Source organism: Protopterus annectens, chromosome 10.part0, assembly GCF_019279795.1.
Source record: "Protopterus annectens isolate FY-2018-M chromosome 10.part0, PAN1.0, whole genome shotgun sequence".
Taxonomy (NCBI): domain Eukaryota; kingdom Metazoa; phylum Chordata; order Ceratodontiformes; family Protopteridae; genus Protopterus; species Protopterus annectens.
Genome location: NC_056744.1, coordinates 200,352,552 through 200,375,887, shown reverse-complemented (window position 1 = coordinate 200,375,887; position 23,336 = coordinate 200,352,552). Strand labels below are relative to the sequence as shown.

General features: G+C 40.3%; 1 protein-coding gene across 2 annotated transcripts in view; it reads right to left on the bottom strand.

Moving 5' to 3' along the window:
* Positions 1–23,336, bottom strand: part of COG1 (component of oligomeric golgi complex 1) — an 829,165-nt gene that overhangs the window by 742,944 nt on the left and 62,885 nt on the right. For both annotated transcript variants that reach the window (XM_044085137.1, XM_044085139.1), the window contains exons 4-5: positions 7,356–7,526; positions 2,140–2,296 (exon numbers count right to left, since the gene is read on the bottom strand). In XM_044085137.1, coding sequence (XP_043941072.1) covers positions 2,140–2,296; positions 7,356–7,526 — 328 coding nt within the window. The remainder of the gene's footprint in view (positions 1–2,139; positions 2,297–7,355; positions 7,527–23,336) is intronic.

Below are 23,336 nucleotides of genomic sequence, written 5' to 3'. Positions count from 1 at the left end.
TATGAAATAAGAAGAGTTCATTGGCTTTTACATGAACTTTGTTTATTTAATAAGAAGTTTGATAATTTGTCTTATGGCATTAATCAAATATTTAATAACTTTAAAAATATAATTGATTGTAATTACAACATTAAACAATTTTTACTTTTTTATATTCCCTATAGCATACTCCCCTGATTGCCTAGATTCTTTCAACATCAATGCAATACAAAAATTAAAGGAAAATAACTTGATATTCTGGCATCAGTTTATTGAAAATCAGAGTATTAAACCACTAAACTCTCTTTTATGTAGTGCCGATAATAGTCAAGATGGTTGTTTATACACTCATTACGGCAGTTTATAGAAAACAAAATGAGAGCATCGATCAGCTTAGAGACTGAATCTATACCTAGTTTGATTTAGCTTTTTATTAGGTGTCTTGAAAAGACAGATAATCAAAGATAAAGTATCGCACCTATCTATAAGATACTAAAAGAAGATACTCTAAAGTTTGACTCAAATTTTTGGAATTACTATGTAAAGATTAATGGAGAACAAATATCTGATGAATCCAAAAAATTGTTGTTGAATTCTACGTATGGTACCTCTTCTTCATTATACTGGAGATTTTATACATTGAAATTTATGAACAGGAGTTCCTGTACTCCACATAAAATAAATCTTATACTCAAAAACAGTGAAAGTAAATGTTGGAAATGTGATGAATTACTAGAGGCCAACTGGGTTCACATGTTCATTGAATGTAGAAATGTTGTTCAATACTGGAAAGATTTCAGATATTTTGTAAATGTGTTATGGTCTGATAACTGTCATAGTTCTAACTCCCTAATCCTATTCAGTTTTCCTATACCTAATGTAATACCTAAATCTCAGATTCAGTTACTCTGGTCAGTTCTTGCAACTGCCAGAAAAATTATTACTTTGAACTGGAAAAGTAAACAAGATTTGATGTCTAAATATTTTATTAATTTAGCAAAAGTTGTTTGCAAAAAAGAACTGCAAACAATTTGTTATAGAACTCATAGCATTACTCATAAAAAATAGCATGGCAAAAATTGGGAAACCTTTTAAACAAATAATGATAGCTTCTCATGGATAAAATTATTGTTTATCATGGATGAATGTAAACATTGTAAATAGTTTGTTATTGTTTTATTGTATTGTCATATGTACATTTGTGTATGTTTATAATGAAAACAAAATAAAAATGTTTTTGGGAAAAAAAATTGACACGTGAATTGATCCTCCATTGACCATTTTCAGCCATCACCTAGACCAGAAAAGGCAAGGGTAAATGCAGTTTAAAGCAGCCGGTTAATCAGCATGTCTTCAGATGTAATGAGAAAGAAAAAAAAAAAAAACAGAAAGCCTATAAAAATCTATGCTTAGATGGGCAGGACATGCCAACTCCAGAGTAACCAAACTGCAGGATTTAACCAGATCTTGGACCTGTGAAGCAGGAGGAAACAATTACAGAGCTACAGTGCTAAAAGCTCCTTAAATAAGCCTAGGATAAATTCCTCTAAAGCAGACTAAGTATGCATTCGCCTGCTCCAAATGCATTATGTACTCTACAAAAATGTCCACCAAAAATTCAGCCATCTCTGTTGTGCTTTAAAAAATGGACCAAATCAAGTTTTGAATCTTACTCCTTGTGAAATAAGCAAACATCAAAGATACAACAGTAGAAAAACACTAATCCAGGATTATTTTTTAATCTGATAAATATTTATCTTTACTACAACTTTTTTCTTTTATAAAAAAGCGTCGTACAATTTCGTACCTTGTGTTTTTACTCAGTTATTTTAATATGTTATAAGAATTTGGTGAGCTCCATCTGTACTAAACAATAACAAGTCAGTATAACTTCTCATCCTAAGCTTCATCATCTTCTACTGTCCTACATCTGAGCCCTGTGTTACACAAACTGACATGTCCAAGCCACAGTAACAAATAGAAGTTTTTAAAACATTTAGAATGCAGCACTAAAGTTGCAGCAACCAATGTTTCACCCTCTAAACAATGCTTTCCTTGTTCAGTCCCAAAACATGAGAATTAATTCACTACTGGTACAGACAGCAAACAGGACCCCCTTAGTTTCACACATAGGCTAGATAATAAATGCAGTAATCTTACATGTCAATCCACTGCTGAAGTGTGTCTCTTAAATATTCCTGGCTTATTGGGTGAGCAAGTGTTCTCAGTGTTGGCTGGAACTCCATCACGGATGGTGGCAAATGCCTGACCCAGCTGACTGTATTCAGCTCATCTTTTAGAACTTGGATCCCTTTACCTACAAGAATTCACAGAATGTACAAAAATAAGGAAATGAAATATAATGAAATGTCAATAATAACTACACTTCAGTATACAGTACCAGTTTTTCAAGTCGCACCCACAGAAAATAAATATCCCTAAAACCACTACTTCCTCACTTTAGGCACACAAAGCACTTCCAAAAAACTACCTGCACACTGCGAAGGACAAATTAAGAAAACTAACCATCCTGTGATCCTTCCTTGCCCTTACACATCCAACAGTTTACCAGCTAATTAGCAAACAATGTCTACTGTAGTTCAGCTGTCATTATTACTAAGATACATAAGCCATACCAGGGTCATGCAAAATCTCCCACTGGCCCCCACAAGATATGTGCATTTATCCCCAGTGCAAATACATTTCAGCAAGCTTTTAACAAACACCCCTTTTTCAGCACTACAACACACGCTTTCTGCATGAAACATTAAACTAGCAAGTAATGACTACTTTTTCCTCAGCATAAAAAGACATGGACATGAATTGTTTACATAATTCAAATCAAGTCACAAAGAATCAAAAGACTTCCTTAAAGGGAGACAAAGGAAGCTCCACAATGCAACCCTAAAGGCCAACATCCAGTAAAGCCAGTCAATCTAAGCAGTATGTCATGGACAGGGTGAAAAGTACAGCTGTGTGAGAAGTTACAACGGAAGATGTCAGGTTTCACATCTGATTATATAGTCCGATTTCAAGCACTATCATGGTCTTTATCAGCTGACTTCAGATGCTTCTCTAGCAGTGAATACCACTTTCCCCAAATCATGAAAGCCTACAACTGGCTGTATGAGGAAGTCACATTTGGACAGCAGGGGAAGACAAAGCTCAGAATTGTTACAGGTAAGGCCCCTTGATCTGCAAGAAAAAAAATAAAAACCATCCCCCATTTCTAAATCACAAATGCATAGTATAAATAATAGTTGGCCTCTGCATTAGCACCACCGCTAGCAGTAGTTATCCACTCAAATATTACTTTAAGATAACCATTAAAAGTACCAGGCAGTACAGATGGTAACACAGTATAAAACAGCACTGAGAGTTATGGACTGATCTGTAACTGCCTACATTGCTGCCAAAAATATCTTCTATCTCACAGCCCTCAAGAAAAGGCACACAATCCAAACAAGGCTGTCACCTCATATCTCACCAGTTACAAGTCAATTATGCCAAAAACACATGGCACCAAAACACCAAAAATTCCTAACCCAACACCACAACCCAAAACAGGACCGAGGGGGAGGAGACAACACTGCAAACACAACATCCATATTATCATACCCAGTACTTTACACAACAGTGTCGAACTGCTACAGTTGTTTGGTTCTTGGTAGACATTACATCTGAGATGAACTCCAAGCTATGTACTTAAACCCAGAAGTCATCCCCACACATACGGATAATGTTGCAAAACCCCTTCTAACCTTAAATAGATGGTCCAGTTTGTACTGATTGGAGAAAGTGGGCAAAAATCAGGTTGTTTTTTCTCAGATCAAGTACTGCAGGCAGAGCTGACCAAGAACATGCCTGCATAATATCTCTGCTCCTTGTCTTGAGATGTGATCAATGTTAATATTTCAGTGCTAAGTATAGTTTTGTGTCAAAAATTTAGTGCACTTTTTAGGTCTCAGCTACAACTTTATTTCTAGAAGCATTTTGGTTCTTCTTCTTGCTTCAGGACTCAGTTGTGGAGAAGAAATTTATTAAAAAGAACATTACCATGATGCAGGACATAATGTAGTAAGTCTGTCCAAGAAGCAATGCCCTCAAGCACTAGATGAGAACTGGATACCTTAGTATCACTTATTGACAATGCACTGGACTTCGGCATCTAGCAGTAGGTGAAATATCCAAGGCCTGGTGCTGAAATTGATCTTCTGGAGACTGCACCTTTGACAAATACCACACAGTTACAGGAAAGTGAAAAAAAAACATTTTAGATCACCATGCCTGCATTATATGACTGCAGCAAAGAGTAGATTAGAGAACTGCTCAGGTAATAACTTGCACCTAATAAATCTGAAAGAAGAGTCAGAGTGCAGACCTAGTTAGATTTCTCAAGGAATGTTTGCCAACAGCACTGAAACCTCCCCAATCCTCAGTGACAAAAGGGGTACACCACCTACTCAAGCCTGCCCTCACTTACCACCAAGGGAATTAAAGTGTTTGTACTAAGTGAATAAGATAAATATACTTGTGGCTGCTAAAGATGGGCGGGAATTTATTTTAATGAACAAAATGGTTAGCTTGATTCAAGTCTTCTCCAGTAAAGCGACAACAGATGGAAATATTTTGCCAGTATGGAGGAATGGTATCCCTACTGCTCTTAAATATACTGCCCTGCTTCAAATAAAATGGCAAGCCTGGAGATAATCTAGACATTCCTGAGGCTGTCCTGGTATTTCTACAAGGTAAACTGTATACTAAGAAAGTTCCAAATGTATTGGCACATAACACTTTTGTTACTAGTACTTCAGCTGCAACACAGCTGTTCTCCTTACAGTGGAGCAGACTGAGGCTGCCAGTGGACTCTGCAGCTTTGCAGCATTTCCAGCTCTGAAGGGCTTTACTGCCTGCAGCAGTTCAGTCAGCACTAATATTCTCAGTAATGCCACCAGGAGTTCAGAAAGACTGGAGAGAAAGTTAACTGACAACTGCTTGCAGTCAATACATTTAGCATTACCCTCTAAGAATCCTAATGACAATGGACAATTTTGGAACTGAAGATAAAGCAGCCACCCAGGCCACTGAGAAGGCAAGGTCCCCAGTAAAACTTGCTTTTTTTTTTTTTTTTTTTTTTTTTTTACACAGGAGTCACCCCAAGAGAAAAGATGGAAAAAAATCAAAATATCAAGAAATGAACAGGTATGTCCATATGCTGTTAAGATGCACATCTGGGTAACTCTGAGCCTAAGCACAGCCGTGAAGTGTCTAGGTGCAAAGAATTTGCATGTAGTGTTATTCTCACTCTACAACGCATACTGTATCACTGTCATATATATTTATCTTCGAGTCAAGCCAGTGTTCTATCACATTCTTTGAACTGTTCAAGTAAAAGAACTCTAATTCTTTAAACTAAGTGAATACCTAACTGATCCAGGTTGTGGTGAAAGTGGCCCACACATCCATTAACAAAGTTAATACACACACACACACACACACACAAATATATATATATATATATATATATATATATATATATATATATATACATATACATATACACACATATACATATACATATATACACACACACACACACACACACACACACACACACATTTTGCATATGACTGATTACTCTACCTTTACTGTTACTGGAAACCAGTGTTCCTTGTTTTATTTAAAATTCTGGCGCATTTATTGTTGGTTGTAATTTGATATTCTTCTGTACCACTGATTTTTTTTCATTGCAAATAGTACTATATCATGATCTGTACTTTTGTCTGTATAGCTATTGGACTCGAGCACTGAATTAAAGCAAAGTGAAGCATAGCTGCCTTCCAGTGAAGGCAGTAGTGTGTTAAATGTATTACCGCATCACAGGTCCAGGGTCCAAAGCTGACTTTTGCATACTGTTTATGTGGAATCTTTTTTTTTTTTTTTTTAACCCACCATGATCATGCAGGTTCCACATATTTTAACTTCCCACTGCCTTCAAAAACATGCTGATTAGCTGGTTATTCTAAAATGTCCATATACAATGCATTTGCCCTTGCCTTGCCTGTGTGACCCAAGTCATGGATGAAAAAGATTAGCGAGAATCTGTTCATTTTACTGCTTTAGAAGTTAGTATATAAATGGAGGCAGAACATACGGACAAAAATATCAGCTGACTGCTGTATCTCTGGCACAGGTCACTCCTGGATCAAACACTGGGCCTCATCTACCCAAAGGAATGTCCAGTCTTCCCCAATTCTGAGCCTAAGACAACAAGTTTTACAGGCAGAAATCCAGCCACCATGGCAACAGGTCAGTCCCATCGTCCACACTTAGTGGACTTGAGGAACTAGTGACATGCTAAGATGAAAGTATATGTAGAAGTCAGATCCTAAAACAGATTGCTGTCACCTGGGCTATGTTGGTTAAAGAAGCTGTAAGAAATTTGTAGCAGACAAGCAAGTAAAAAGTAAAGATGCTGTTTAACATTAGTTTAAAAAAAGGGGTACTAATGCCTTTTGTTTTTAATTCAGGTAAAGAAGCTCTTTATTCTGTGGATATTTAGCCTTGCTCATTTTTCAGTCTGAAAGTGTGCACATTTTAAAATACTAGGATGAGGCAGAAAACCGCACCTGCATGTGACCACATATATATATTCTGTGTTACTCTACACAGCTATGGCCAAATTTCCTACATTAAATCCCTACCATCAGTTTCCTTCCTCAACCTCACCACATATCTAGCTCCACAACACAAGCAGCTAGATTCTTCAGCACTCACCAGAAAAGATGTCAAGAGAAGACAGTCTGTTGTCACAAAAATAGTCCTATGTTCTTACAATAGCTCCTTAGAGTTAATTTAACATGCACAAGCAGTGTGCCATCCACAGTCAGCAGTAATCATAAAAGCTTGGGGGATACTCTGCAAAAACGTGCATGCTAACTGCTAGTGTACAATGCCACACCATGAAAACAATGTCCAATTTAACTAAGGCTCACTCCAAAAGCTGCTGCTCTGAACTTTGACATGTCCCACTATCAGAAGTTTCTAGTTTAGTTATAAATTACACACAGGTTTGTCAGCACTCTCCCCAATATAAAAAAAGCAGTTTTGCTACATTTGTAATATTTTCCTGGCACCAGAAATGACTCAATGAATTACGGACATTACATACTCGTACAGTAACAATGCCATCTAAAATGCTGTAAAAGAAATCTCTTCAAAGAGTATGATAAGTACTTCAGTCATACATTATGGTAACTTCCTTACATATAAACACACAACCATAAAATTCTCAGATCATCTTCATGCCTTTTACATAGTAAAAAAAAAGCATCTCACATACTTACATGCAGTCAGCAGGGCAGAGAATTACTTACCTGGTGCTAACCGTCCAGTGACAGATTCTAGGGTACTGAAAAGCAAGCCGCAACCCAGGGTTGTATCTGGAATTACACCTTCAGGTAGAGTGTAAAACAGAACATGAGCCTGGTACAGAGTGGTGGCCAACAGTTCTACAAGTGAGCACACCTGTGCTTTAATCCCAGCATCTGAAAAATACACAGGCAACACATCACCAATTAAAAAAAAGATGGTGACAACAGCAATTTGTTAAGATTCCAAAAACAATTCTAGTTTCCAAGCTAGAACTCCCTAGCAAAAGACTGCATGCATCGGATTCTGCATTATTAGCATAACATCCACTCTGAAAGCAAACACATGCATTATTATATTACCCAGTCAACAAAATATTGCCTAGTTTACCCAAGGTGTGTGCAGCCAGCAATCGTAAACCTGCTTATCCTTCCCAAATTCCATATGTACCAGGCCCTCTTACAGAACTAATTTGTTTTTACTGACTAGCATCCATTCTGCTTATCCACCATCCTTTCTGCAAAGCAGTACTTTACACATCCAGGTAAAAAAAGTCTCAGTTTATAGCTGATGTCTCCCACTACCCCCTTCTTCATCTTGAGACATCTTCATCCACCCATCTGCTTCCTTAAAACCGTGTGTGCCCAGATCATTCTCCCTCTAACAGACTCCTAACTAAATGATTTTGCTCAAGTAATACAGCCCCATGAGAAATGTCATGCTTTAAGAACAGTGAAATACAACACACTCATTCAAAGCTTTAAACTGCTATTTATTTAGCCCAGTCTAAGTTTCTTTTCAGACAGTAGCATGAAATACACTATAATGGAATACAGTCCTTCAGCTGAATGTTTGGATCATCGAAAATTTGTAATGTCGGCACAAGCAATCAAGGTGCCATATGATTAATGAATGCTGGCATTACTTAGTGGAAGGTCACTACACAGCAAGGATATGGAATTTGCCCTCTCCCAGCTGTCATGAGATCTCAGAACTGGTATATATAAGTAATGGGGGGATGCAAAGGGGACTTGCTCTCTTGCAACATGTTTTTCTTCCTTTTTTTTTCATATTCAAGTTATACAGAGCGATCACATTAGGTTTGTTTTTGTGCTTTTTTGACTAAAGATAGGACATTCACTTAATACATGTGCGGATCACTTAATACATGTGCGGATACATGACATTTGTCTTCTGGTCAACTTTTGGGTGAGCACCTTCACAAGGTGGACCCGTTTTTTTCACAAAATCTCACCAAGACAACACTGATTTACAATGCATTATATAGCATACATAAAAAGATAGCTGGGAACACAAGACCCAGGAAAAAAAATGCTATTTCTGGTAGGCACACTGGTGCCAGGACTGAAAAAAATGAATGTAGACTCCCCAAGACATGGAAATATTCCTACAATTGAGCTTGTTCAGGCTCAGTGGGAAAGGGCCCACGTTGCAGAAGTAGTAGTCCTCAAAAATCATAAAAACTGATAGGCCAAAAAGAGACAAAGATGATAGAGTGTACTACTAAGGATAAGAAATAAATTGTGTATTGTTACCATACGCAAGAAGCCTAGAATTTCCAGACAGAAGATATACAAAAAGATTAAGAGAGAAATTAGAGGAAAGAAAACCGTCACAAGCTTCAAATGCAAATTTGTGTTCATTAATACAACAGATTTTAGACAAAGAAACATTGGGCCATTTGGAAAAAGAAGTGACCAAGGAAGTGCAAAAATATAAAGAACAAAATCTAGACATTTCTGAAAGGTATAAAAAAAAATATGAACATGGGATAGAGAGAGATTTGTTATGGTGCAATATTTACACACAGGAGAAAGCCAAATTAATCAATACAAAAAAACAGCCCCAAAGATATTCAAAGAGAAATACAGACAAAGGCATCCAGATATGAAAAATTTTACAATACAAAAAATAAGATAAAAAACAGGGGACATAAAACAGAAGATTAATACGACAGAAGTTAAAAAAGTAGAAGCTAAAGTTATGGAATACCTGTGAAGTGAAAGATTTATTGTATAAAGTCTAACACAGGTTACAGCACATCATGATGGAACAAGCTCCCTCAAGTAAGGAGAAACAGGAGGAGCAGGAGACATCTGAAGAAGGAATATTGGCTTAGGCAAGAGAGAGAAAGAATTTATAATATGGTGCAATATTTATGCAAAGGAGAATGCAAAAAGTACAGTTGTGTACACTTACCATAAATGTAGATGTTCAAGTGTATTCACTGTTGCAGTCCTTACATTTGGGCAATCTGCCGGCAGGTTGCCCCCAGTCGGCCCGAATTCCAAAGTCTTGGGTCCTGCGTCAGCTGCTGTCCCCTCTTCCATGACGTCAGGTCATCAGGGGTATAAAACAAGCAGCCAACGCCATTTTCTTTGGTTTTTCTTACCCCAGATGTCAGGCGCCCCCAAAAATGTAGCAAAAAAAAAAAAATGTTTATATATATATATATATATATATATACACACACATATACACATACATACATACATACATGCATCAATATAAACTTTACCTTCATCTACAAGCAAATACACCACATAGGTTGTAGAAGATAGAGAAGGAAAGATAAACTCCAGAATGAAAGGGGGATGGCGGCCGGGTAACCTGGACTGCAACACTGAATACACTCGAACATCTACATTTATGGTAAGTGTACACAACTGTACTATGTTCTTCGTGTTTCACTGTTGCAGTCATTACATTTGGGTAGAATCCCAAAGCTATGGTTTGGAGGCTGGAGCTAAACCACATTAGGTGCGGCTATAAGACCCTGCAGAACTGCAGTGGCAAAGCCTGCCCTGGACTTAGAGTAGAGAGTTAAATGGTAATGCTTTGTAAAGATGTGAACAGAACTCCAAGTAGCAGCCTCTAGAATGTCTTTGGTTGGTACTCCTCTGGGAAAGGCTGCTGAAGTAGCTGTAGCTCTGGTAGAATGAGATCTAATGCCCTTGGTCACAGGTTTACCATGGTGTAAGTAGCAGAAACGAATGCAGTGGCTTATCCACTTTGAAATAGTCTGCTTTGAAATAGCCTTTCCTTCTGATCCTGCAGCATATGTCACTAGTAATTGCTCAGTTTTTCTTAGAGCTTTAGTCCTGCTCAAGTAGAATCTTAGCTGTCTGTGTACGTTCAAGAAATGCAGAATTCTCTCCCCCTTGTTCTGTGGATTTGGATAAAAGGTTGGCAGATGAATAGTTTGGTTAACAGCCACACTGGAAACCACCTTGGGCATAAATGTTGGATTTGTCCTCAGAGACACCCTGTCTGGGTAAAATATGATAAAAGGCTTCACAGCCATGAGGGCCTGTAGCTGAGACTCTTCTTGCTGAAGTAATTGCTAGTAGCAGAGCTGTTTTCCATGATAAGAACTTTATATCAGCAGTAGGAGCTGGTTCAAATGGAGGCAGGGTGAGCTTTTCCAACACATACTTGAGATCCCCATGCAGGTATTGGCGATCTTCTAGGAGGCCTAAATTTTTGGCTCCTCTAAGATACTACCTTAGTAAAGAATGAGAAAAGAGTGGTGGCTCTGTATTGTAATGAGCCAAAATGGCAGAGGCATGGATTTTAATTGATGAGAAAGATAGGCCTTTGTCAAGCATCTCAGTCAAGTATTGTAAAATCTGAGGAATATTCAGTTCTGCTGTATCAGTTCCTTGTGCTTGATTCCAAGCACAGAATCTCTTCCATTTATCAACATACGATTTTCTAGTACTAGGCCTTCTGGCTTCCAAAATGACATCCATCACAGCTTTACTGAGAGGTGTTGTTTGTATAACTACATGATCACCCATGCTGCCAGGTTCAGTGTCTGGAGTTGATTGTGCAGGATCTGATTGTTTTGCTGGGACAGTAGTTGATGTCTTTGAGGTAAGGTCCAAGCTGGGTACTGAGACAAGTTCCTTAGGATTGGGTACCAGTACTGGCGGGGTTAGTCTGGGGCAATTAGTATCATCGTTGGTTTCTCTTGTCTGACTTTTAGGAGGACCTTGGGAAGAAGAGGCAGTGGAGGAAAGGCGTAAACTGAAAGGTTTTTCCAACTCAAGGATAGGGAGTCCACTTTCCATGCTAGTCTGTGATAAGTCCTTGTGCAGAATCTTTTCAATTGATAATTTTGAGGGGAGGCAAATAGATCTATGTCTGGGCTCCCCCATTTCTTTGTTATCATGCTGAAGACTTGTGGATCTAGTTTCCACTCGTGAGGATCCATAAGGTTTCTGCTTAAATCGTCTGCCAGAGTATTTTGTTTTCCTGGCAGGAATTGAGGTTGAAGATGTATTTGGTAAGTCAAAGCTGTATCCCACAGTGCCATGGCTAATCTGCAAAGGGGGTATGAGTGCGTGCCCCCCTGCTTGTTTATATACCACATGACCGTGGTGTTGTCCATCTTTATCAGTAGTTGTCCTGGATGAAGTAAGTCCTTGAAGGCTGTTAGGGCATTTTGAACAGCTAGCATCTCTTTCTGGTTGATATGTAGATGCATTTGTTTTGGGGTCCATATGCCCTGAATGCATCTTCCCGCCATGTGGGCTCCCCAGGCATAGTCTGATGCGTCTGTTGTTACAGTTTGGCTCGCAGGGGTAGAGTGAAGGCACGTCCCATGTTTTGGTGACATGCCTTTTCCCATCACAGAAACTCCTGTTGTAGGCAGGGAATGAGAGGAATCATTGTTTCCAGACTGTGACAATGTTGACTCCATAAACTCTGTAGGTAACACTGATGTTTCCTCATATGCAGTCTTGCATATGGAATCAGTAGAATGCAGGATGCCATGAAGCCCAAAGCCTGCAGAATTTGCCTTGCAGATAACTGGGCTTTTGTTGCCATCAGTTTGAAGTAAGTAGTCAGTTGCCTTTGCTTGTCTGGCGTGAGGCAAGCCATCTGGGCAGTTGTATGCAAGCTTGCACCCAGGAAGGTTATCTTTTGAGAGGGTACCAGTTGTGATTTAATTTCGTTTATTGTGTACCCTAGGCATGTTAGAATCCTTTTCACAAACGCAAGGTGTTGTAGAAGAATGTCATTGTTCTCTGCTTGAATGAGACAGTCGTCCAAGTAAGGATATATTTGAATACTTCTTTGTCTGCAAAATGCAATTACTGGTGCCAGGGAGTTTGTAAAGACCCTGGGCGCAGTAGATAAGCCAAAGGGCAGTGCAGGGAAATGGTAATGCATTAAGCCAGCCTTGAATCTGAGGTATCTTCTGCACGATTGCCTTATTGGGACATGCAGGTATGCCTCTTTTAGGTCTAATGTCACCAGCCAAGCATTCTTGCCCAGCATGGGCAGAAGCTACTGCAAAGTCAGCATTTTGAATTTTGGAATGTCCAGGTATGTGTTCAAAATCGATAAATCCAGTATTGGCCTCCAGGCCTTGCCCTTTCTGGGTACCAAGAACAGTCTTGAGTAAAAACCTTGTCCTTTTTCCTGTTCTGGTACTGACTGAATGGCCCCCATATCCATGAGGGACGTAACCTGTTTCTGTGCCTCTGCCCATTGATTTTTTGGCAGATCTGGCCAACCGTTTGCCATTGGCAGAGTATGGAAATGGAATCTGTATCCCTGTGATATTATGTTTAGCACCCGCTTGTCCTGGGTTATTAACTGCCAATTTTGAGCAAAAAGTGCTAATTTTCCGCATAAGGGCGCTGCCAAAAGATAAGTGCTTGGTGAAGGCAGAGGGAAGTCATTGGGACTGTTTTCTGTAGGTTTGCGCTTTATCTCCTCCAGATTTGGAAGTAGAAGCACCCCATTGCTTTGACCTGTATGAATCTTGAGCCTGGTATCTGGAACGCTTAGGGCGTCTGGATTTTCCCCTTTGAGCTCTGTCTGACACAGAAAAGGACCAATTTTTTGTAGGCCAGTGCCTACTGAATCTTGGTGGCTGCACTTGTAAGAAGTCTTTTACAGTTTGCATACTTAGCTTTGTTTTCCATTTTCTTTAAAACCTCTTCTGCCTTAATACCAGAGTATCATGCTGTAAAGGTGCTTCTAGTAATTTAGCTTTAACATGATCAGGCAAATTTTGTTCCTTTAGCCAGGCATGCCTCCTAATCACAGATTCAGTAACTGCGGCCCTGGAGGAGGCCTCTAGGGAATCAAAACCACACTGCAAAGTATGCTTTCCAACCTGTTCGGCTGCATGCAATAATTCCTGCAATTCTTTAGTTTCTGCACATTCAGAAATCAACATAATTTTCTGTTTCAGCAATCCCATAACATGTTGTTGATACTTGAGCATATGAAACTGGCAGTTTAAGGCCCTAACTGCCAAAGTTGCAGATGTATAAACCTTTTTTCCCCATCTATCCAGTGCCCTCGAATCTCTGCCAGAGGGGGTAGGATTTTTTGCTGTTGAGGCCTTAACTCCCTTTGGAGCCTGTGAAATAGTTTCAGGGTCAGCAGCAAGGTTTCTAAATAAAAATTTGTGTGAGTCAGGGACCCTGTAATATCGGTCAGGCTTGCTGGGAGCTGGAGGTAAGGAGTCAGGTGTCAAACTTGACTCCGAAAACACATCATCTACAATGTCTAAAACAGAGGGTACGGCTAAAGGCCTGTGCTGAGGGAGAAGAAGGAAATCCCTGAGCCTCTTTTTTGATTCTGAGAAATCTTGACTATCCCAGTGAAAATGCTCCCTGAAAGTATGCAAGGTTTCTCCAAATGAATAATTCTCAGGAGGTGATGCAGATGGTATAGACTCCTCTGCATCAGAATCCCCATAGGGAGGTATAGAAAATTCCTGATCAGAAGAGGAATCAGAAGAAAAAGAAACCTGATCTGAAGATTCATAATCAGTGTCTTGCCTAGGCCTATCTGGAGGTGGATGGGAGCTCCTGATCAAGGTAATAAGGTCTTCAGCCATTTTGATCATCTGTTTTTTAGGCATAGAGGCCTGTGCACGTGGCTCATGCGTAGTTTTTTTTGTTTTAGAAGTTGCTTTTGCAGCTGTCATTGGTTTGATATAAAGATGTTGAAGCCTAAATACACCCTCAGAAGCCGGAGCCTGCTCAGCGGCTCTGGGCCCATCCGAGGGAGATACATCCGTGGGTCCAATACTTTGAGTATCTCGCAGCATGCCAGACTCCACATGGGTGTCGGTAGGGGCCTGCGACTCTAAAGTAGCGGGTATCAGGTGCTGCGAAAGCGCCTCACTGAGTACCGGTGAACCAGCGACTGGCTTAGGAGAAGCTTCGTCGGTTTTTGACATTGACCGTTTCTCTCTGTCCTTTTCTTTGTGTTTTTTATGTACTCCGGTCGTCGGATTGCTATCCGACGACATTTCTGGGTAGTTAAATCTGCTTCCAAAATAATTTGAGGCAAAAATATACTGACGCTTAATAGTGCGTTGGTTAAATCTAGCACAAAACCAACAGCCAGGCACGTTATGATCAGGGCCTAGGCAAGGAATACAGTATAAATGGAAATCCTTATGAGATATTTGCTTCCCACAAGTAATACAATTATTAACTTTTTCTGACATTGGTATGGAGCAAGAAAGAAGTTTCCCCAAATGGGTACTTATCTTTAGTGAAGACTTTGGTTCTGAAACTCAAATTCGAATATTTCAGGAGTTAGCCGACCGGCACTTGTGAAATGCTTCTGCTTCGGGCACTGCGCGGCAAGAAAGACTAAAGAAAATGGCGTCGGCTGCTTGTTTTATACCCCTGATGACCTGACATCATGGAAGAGAGGACAGCAGCCGATGCAGGACCCAAGACTTTGGAATTCGGGCCGACTGGGGGCAACCTGCTGGCAGATTGCCCAAATGTAATGACTGCAACAGTGAAACATGAAGAACATCTAATCAATAAAAAAAGAGCAGCACCAAAGATATTTGAAGGGAAATACAAGCAAGGCATCCTGATATAAAAAACTTTACAATACAAAAAAAAATAAGAAAACAAAGTGGAAGAACAGAAAATAGGATTAATAATGGAAAAGTTAGAGAGAGAAAATGAGGGTATGGATTACCTGCAAAGTGAATAATTTAATGTAAAAAATTTAAATCTGATAACACCTCAGCAGGGCAGAGCAGTACATCCCCAAATTAAGGAGAAGCCAGTGGAGCAGGAAACATCTGATCAGTTGCCATCTGAAGATACTTTGGAGCCTTCCATAGGAAACCAGTACAAATGTTTAGTTGGGAGTTGTATACCAAGGGAAGGAACAGGAAACTGTGGCAACTCTGAGGCAGGCAATGTTGTGGAGTGATAGGCCACTGTGTTCCCATATGAAAGACCAACAGATGGCATGATAAAAATGAAGAGAATGTCGCACAGGAAGATGCTCTGGAACTTTCTGTAGAATGCCCGCAGGAACTGGAGAACAAAATTGCCCCTCAATTTAGAAGAAAATCATCTAAGACAAGAGTTTCTTAATTTAATAGAGATGGACAGACGTAGCAAGACCAATGAAAGAAATAGACCACAGAAAAATCAATAAATCCCCAAAAGTTAGAAGTGTGATAAAACAATGAACACAGCAATTAGGACTGCTCGTAGAAATTCATGCAATTTAACAGAAGTAAATAGGATATATTACTGTGCAACTTAACTAAATTAATAACAGATAAGTCTTGCCACAAAAACACAGGGCAATAAGGAAAAGGAAAGGGAAAAATCAAATGCCATAACAGAAGTATTGAATAAAGAAAACTAAAAAGCAATTACAACAAGAAGTGTCACTGTTAGAAGAGTATAGAAGAGGGAACAGATCAACAAAAATACTCAGATGTGATAAAAGTAATGTGTAGTATCAGAACACAGCAGGATCTATTGTGCACTATCGCAAACAATAAACTAAAAATATCAGCACAGGCAGAAAAACTTAGAAGATATGCAGATAAATATAAAGGAAAAATACAAAATCAGCAACGTATTGATGACCCAAAAAGGTTTTATACGGAATTGAGATACAAGACAAAAGGAATTGAACCACCACAAAAAAAAAAAAAAAAAACGACGAAAGAAAGAAATATTCATGAAAATCCTATAGAGCATAAAGAAGCTGAATGGATAGAAGTAAAAGAAAGAATAAGAAGTTCAAATGTATAGGATATGAAATGGGATGAAGTAATGGACAGAGAAATTGAAACAAAATTAAGAAAAACTCCTAATTAGAAAACCCCTGGTCCAACTGCAGTACCTAACTTCTGACTAAAAGTATTAACATCTTTAAATGAAGATGAAGCCACAAGTAAGAACTATTTATATGCGCACCCCGAACAGACACCAACCTGGTTAACAGGAAAAACAATACTCCTACTTTAGAGCGAACCAGCAAGCTATCTTAAAAACTACAGACCAAAAACTTGCCTTCCAAAGATGTGACATATAAACTATACACCAGAATCGAAGCCAACAGAGTTTATACTCATTTAGAAGAAAAACACAATCATGGCAATAGAACAAAAAAACAAATGAATGTCATATGGAACAAAGGATCATTTATTGTTAAATAAAGTCATAATGAAGAAATGTAAAAAGGGGAAGAATCTAAGTATGGTACGGATAGACTAAAAAAAAGCATCTGACAATATAGGTTCATAGGCTGATACTAGGCTATCTGCCCTAGGGCATTTATAAGCCTAGCTAGAGTGTGTTTGGCTTTCGCCACCCTTTTAGATTAGTTGACTGTGCCTCTGTATAGTAGGTCACAGAAGATAGCCCTTTTGAGGTTAGTTTATTGTGCCTCTGTCTAGTAGGGACACAGAAGAGATCCCAGGGGTAAACCTACGATCTCCCATCCACTCGTCAAGATTTCTCTTGAAGAAGGTCATTGAGGGACTCTGCCTAACATGGATTGGGATTTTGTTCCAGAGTGAGGGGAGCCTCTGGGATATGAATCTGTCCCTCCAGCATGTCCTATTTATTTCTGTGCTGAGGTTTAAGTCCCTGGAGCGTGTAGCTCTAAGGGATTTGGATTTCCTGAGGTGGAGCATGTCCATTAATTCTGGGTTGGACATGGCTTTATACGTCAGGCACATATCGCCTCTGAGTAGGCGGTAAGCAACTGAGTAGAGCTGGAGTTTCTTTAGCCTAACTGCGTAGGGCATCTGTTTGAGTCCCTTGATCCTCTTGGTGAGGTACTTTTGGGGTCTTTCCAGTTGCTGAAGGTGTCGGGTAAGGTACATCCCAAATGGGGCATTGTATTCAATTATGGGCCTGATGAGTGATGAGTAGAGGGGCACAATGACCTCTCTTGATCTAGATGTGAACCCTTTTGTGATAAGGTAGGCTATATAGAAGGTCTTTCTAACTACTTTGGCAATGTGATTGTCAAAGGAGAGATTGCTATCTACTTGAGTCCCCAAATCCCTAATTTCTTCTTCCGTACTTAATGGATTACCACCTATGTGGTAATTTGTGGGCACTTTGTTTTTCCCAAAGGGGATGACTATGCACTTTTTGTCATTTAGCTTTAGGCCATGGCTCTGGCACAAGTTATCCGTCTCTGTGAGACCCTTTTGGAGGATGCTTGTGTCAGTCGGCGAGTCAATTATGGCACCCAGTTTGCAGTCATCTGCGAACTTGGTCAGCCATAGTCCTCCCATGTTAGCCTGTACCTCAGAGAAATATATACCGAACAAGAGAGGTCCCAGGACTGAGCCTTGTGGGACGCCACTTGTAACTGGTTTAGAGTTTGACATGGCACCTGAAATTCTGACCATGTGGGTTCTATCCCTGAGCCAGTTTGCAACCCATCTTGTGACACAGGGGTTGATATTTAAGCTGGTGAGCTTATTTATGATGCCCGAGTGGGGTATTGTGTCGAAGGCTTTTGCGAGGTCCAGGTAGGCTGTGTGGACTACCTTCCCTTCATCTATGGCCTTGGTGACTGTTTCAAAGAAGTCGACCAGGTTCAAGAGGCAAGATCTGCCCTTAAAGCCGAATTGGGCAGGTTCCAGTGTTTGGAGGTTCCCAATGTCTTTGTTTATGAGTTTCATGATGATACGCTCCATAGCTTTGCAGACCAGGCTAGTCAGGCTTATAGGGCGATAGTTTCCGGGTCCGCTGTGGCACCACCTTTGTGGAGTGGGACCACTGTTGCTGTACGCCATTCCTTGGGTACATATCCTGTAGTAAGGCTGAGATTGAACAGTGACTATATGTGAGGGTTCAGTTCTTCTTGGAGTTCGTGTAAGACGCAGCCCGGGACACCGTCCGGTCCCATTGATGCTGTGCTTTTTGCTTTGGAGAGGGCAGCTCTCACCTGTGCATCTGTGATGTCAGGGAGGCTACACTCTGTTGGCACAGACATTTGCTCTTTTGGGGGGGAAGGGGGGAAGAAGTTTGCACTGAAACTGTCTGCCAGGATGTTGGCAATGTCTGTGGGTTCAGTGTATTTTTTGTCATTTTGAACTAACTCAGAGCATATCTGGGAGTTGCCACCCGGGTTCCTGACATAACTAAAGAAGGCCTTGTGATTATCTTTAGCATCTTGTGCAATTTTTCTTTCGAAGCTGGCCTTAGATGAGGGATCGCAGTTTCTTGCTAGTACTGATCAGAGATGCCTTCCCTTTTTGGGATTTTGCTCTATCATGTAGTAGCTTCCTCCTTCTGTTGTATAGCTTTATTTATGGCCGGGGTCCACCAGACAGGTCTCCTGCCTTTGGAGGAATGAGTCTTGGTTTTATTTGGGATAGCACGATCCATGCATTCCTTTAGGTGTCCATAGAAAGCGTTTGTAAAGGATTCTGCGGTTTGGGCCATATTTTCAACTGGCCCAGGGGCTTTGAAGGATTCCACCTCGGTTTTGAGAAGTGTGAAGTTTGCTTTTGAGAAGTTCTTCACCGTGGTTTCCTTGGCTGGGGGTGGGGATGGAATATGGATGTCCAGTTAAGATTAATTTATGGTCATATCTTACCAATGAGGGGTATACCTCTGGTATGGAACATAGAGTCCCCATGTTGGTGATGATCAGGTCCAATATGTTTTCCCCTCTTGTGGGAGTGGTGACCAGTTCTTCCATAACATTTGAGTTTATAAATTCTAGGAACCATTGGGCGAGGGTGTTGGGGCTTGAGTAGTGCTCCCAGTCTGTGTTTGGGTAGTTGAAGTCACCCAATATAATGGTGTTTGGAGAGACCTTCATATTCTCCAGTGTTCTCAGGAAAGCTGAGTGGGGTTCCTGAGTTTGGGAAGGTGGTCTGTAGCAGGCTACAAACTGAAAGGCAGTTTTGCCCACTGCTAGTTGCACATGGATGGTCTCCGATGGTTCATGCAGTGCCACTAACCTGGAGGTGTGGGTATCTTTGATGAATATGGATACTCCCCCCTCCTTTTGTGGTTCGGTACGAGTTTTGGGGCCAAAAAGCATGGTATGAGGTATAACCTGGTAGTGCTGGGGTGCTCTCGGGAGCCTTGAACCAGGTTTCTGTTACTGCACAGATATCGATATTCTCCATACTGAGGACAGCCTCGAGTGCATGCATCTTGAGGTTTAGACTTCTGGCGTTGAGCAGCATTACCCTTAGATTCTTTTTCTTTGTGTTATCTATGGAGGTGGGTTTGTCTTTTGAGCCTTGCCTAAAAAAGGCACTATGGGGGTGGCAAGAGCCTTAGCCAGTATTCGAAAGCCCAGGGATGACAGGTGCAAGCCGTCCCTAGCGAAGCAATGTGACTTGTCGAGCATGTCATCCCAGGCTGACAGACACTGGATCCCCTTTGAATGACACCAATACTTTAGCCAGTTGTTAAAATTGATCATTTTGTCTTTATACTGTGGCATCATTCTTGGTGAGGGTAAGATGCTACTCAAGGTCAGGGTCATACCGGCCTGGGCTACATGATCAGAGAGCTCCTCTATGTCTCTTTTCATGTAGTCCAGGAGGCATGTCTCAGGTCATTCACACCAGCATGGACAATGACGGAGTCATATTTGTACTTGCTTTGGAGTGACCTGAGTGCTTATGTTATGTGGCGGATCCTGGCACCCAACAGGCAGCTTACAGTGACCTTCTCCTTGTTCAGCCTGGTGAGTGGGACGTCAGTGTGTCTGACAATAGAGTCACCTATTACAAGTGTATTAGGTGTGTTGTTTAGCCTTAAGGGCTGTGACTGTGTGGCACACTGACTTTGTGAACTATGTGATACATGGGTATTGTTGTGAGGTAGCGGTTGCTTGGATGTCTGCTTTGGAGGTCTCTGCTGCTTGGGCAGATTTTTATTTAGAGCCTCCGAGTATGTTTTTGTGTGTTTATGTGTTTGGTTTTCTGTTGCGATAGGTCTATGTGAGACTGGATTTGTGGTGTGTGTGGTTACCTTCTCCTCCTGACTGACTGCGCCAGTATTGGGTTGAGAGAGCTCAGCCACCAGTTTGGCTATATAGTTGCATCTCTCACATATATTTGAGCTTGTTGGGAGGAGGAGGGGGTGGTCTGTGTACATAAGGCAGTTGTAACATTGCCTCAAGATTCCCAGATTCACCAGCTGGACTGGAGAGTAAACCCGAAACTGACTTTTGGACATGCCAGAATAGTATAAGGAACTACTTTTTGACTGATCAAAAAGGACCAATAGGGAGCCAAGTTCTTAAAGGGAGTATAAGAGGGTGTAGTGCTTTAGTTTATTAGTGCTTACTTATAAGATTACTTATACGAGCAACTGCAGGGCTTTAGAATGAAAATAGAGTGCTTACTTTGAGATTTAGAACAGTTCTAAGGGAAAAAGTGAAGAGCAGACTTTGTGGAGCCAGGAATAGTTTAAACCCATTTAAGCAGCGCTGCCCAATGCTGCGCTATGCGCAAAATCGTGCAGAACCACACAAATACAGGTTCTAAAGCAGGGAAACTGAAAGAGATAGGAATTGACCCAGAGTGGCCAATAAGCTACTAGTTTCAGGGCTGAGACCACTCCTCCAGGGACAGATAGGCTGCTCAAAGCTCCCCACTCTCACTGGTGAACAGAGAAGCTTCCTCCTATCCAAGTAAGGATATGGGCAACACAGGAAACTATACCACAGTCCGGAATTCAGCAAAACCTGAAATCTGGACTAATCTAGTTCAGCAAAGGCAGGAAAAGAGAATATTTTTTTTGTTTGTTTTTTTCAGGAAACAGAAAACACTGTAAATGCTATAAACAGGCTAGCGCACTTTAGTGTGTAGCCTACAACAGTTATACAATACAAAAACGACAAATTGATATAAAACAAGTGCAAAAACTGTAAAAAGCAGAAGGCAAATGCAATTTAAACTTTTTAAAGCACAGATCAGTTAGAAATTCACTTTTTAGGTGGGAAAAGGCAGTCGGAGCAAAAAAACAGAGAAAAAAAAACTTAAATCTGGAAAGGTCTCTCTTGGGTCTCTCTGTTGCCTCTATCACTCTGCAGGACACCACAAGGAGCTGTGCGGAGCTGTATACTGGTGCAAAACCGCACAAATGTGGGTTTTAAAGCAGGGAAACTGAAAGAGATAGGAATTGACCCAAAACAGCCAATAAGCTACTAGTTTCAGGGCTGAGACCACTCCTCCAGGGACAGATAGGCTGCTCAAAGCTCCCCACTCTCACTGGTGAACAGAGAAGCTTCCTCCTATCCAAGTAAGGATATGGGCAACACAGGAAACTATACCACAGTCTGGAATTCAGCAAAACTATCCCACATTCATGCACAAAAGAGTGCTTAAAAATGTACAAGAAAAGACCCTAAACAGATTACCACGACCATGAAACAGTGGCAAACCACTTTAGAGTCAAGCCCCGATAAAGGACAAATTATTCCACGGATAAACATTCAAAGGGAGATATTTCTGGGTGACTCCGTCACTGCTGCTCATTTGTCTTGCCCTTAACCCATTAAGCTGCCTACTTAACAGATTAGGTCATAGCTACAATTTGGCTCCCAGAAAACAACCAAGTGTAAAGACTTCACATCTTTTTGTGGATGATTTAAAACGGTATAGTTCATCAGATAAGGAATTGAAAGCACAACTTCAAGTAGTCAAACCTATTTCAGATGATATAACAATGTCACTGGGTCTTGGTACACATGCACAAGCAACATTTAAAGCAGGAAATCTGCAGCACCAAGAAAACATCACACTGGAACAGGAATGTGATACAAAAGAGCTTGTGCAAGAGGGAGTGTATAAACATTTGGGAATTGATGAAGGATCAACAATAAAACATTAACAAATATGGATAAAACTTAGTAAGCAATATCTTAGAACACTAAAATTAATACTGAAAACAGTGCTGACATCTAGGAACAAAGTCCACACTATAAACCAATTTGCTCTTCCTGTCCTGAAGGAGGTATGAGCCTCCTCATAATTGATTAGATGTATAGATCTGCAATCGTAGGACTGCATACATATCTGCTGACTTCATAAGACCCAATCATAGTGAAAGTTTTAAAACATGAGGAGAATTAAGTCTATGATGACTTCCCTGCTTAGTTTAGTAGAAGCATATTGGTGTCAAGCGGGAATGGAAATGAAACAAGAAGTAGATAAAAATCAGGCAGCAACTGTTTATGCGAAAAAAAAACAAAAGACAGAATATAAGGTGAAGGATCAGATGAGAAGGTAAGAAATGTGGAAAATGCATAAATACAGTTGCAAGTATAGAAAACTCTTGGAATAACCTCATGTTGATTAGGATGGAAAGCAGAAATAGTTAAGGAGAGGTGAATTTAAACCAAACAGACAAATGTAGGTTTTGTAAAACAGAATTGGAAAACAGAAGCACATCTTTTTGCTGGTTGTGATATACTAATGGCAGAAGGACTGTATACTAAAAGGCATAATAATGTGGGAAGACTGCTGCATTGGGGATTGTGCAAACATAATATTGAAGTAGATGAAAAACATTATAGAGAACAATGAAGTTTATACCACATGGGATCACCCATTACCAACAGTTCAAAAAAATAGAGGAGAGAAAACCAGATATAGTATTCCGTGAAAAGACAGAATTAGCATGGATCATTGAAATTGCTATACCCAGTGGTTACAGTATCTTATG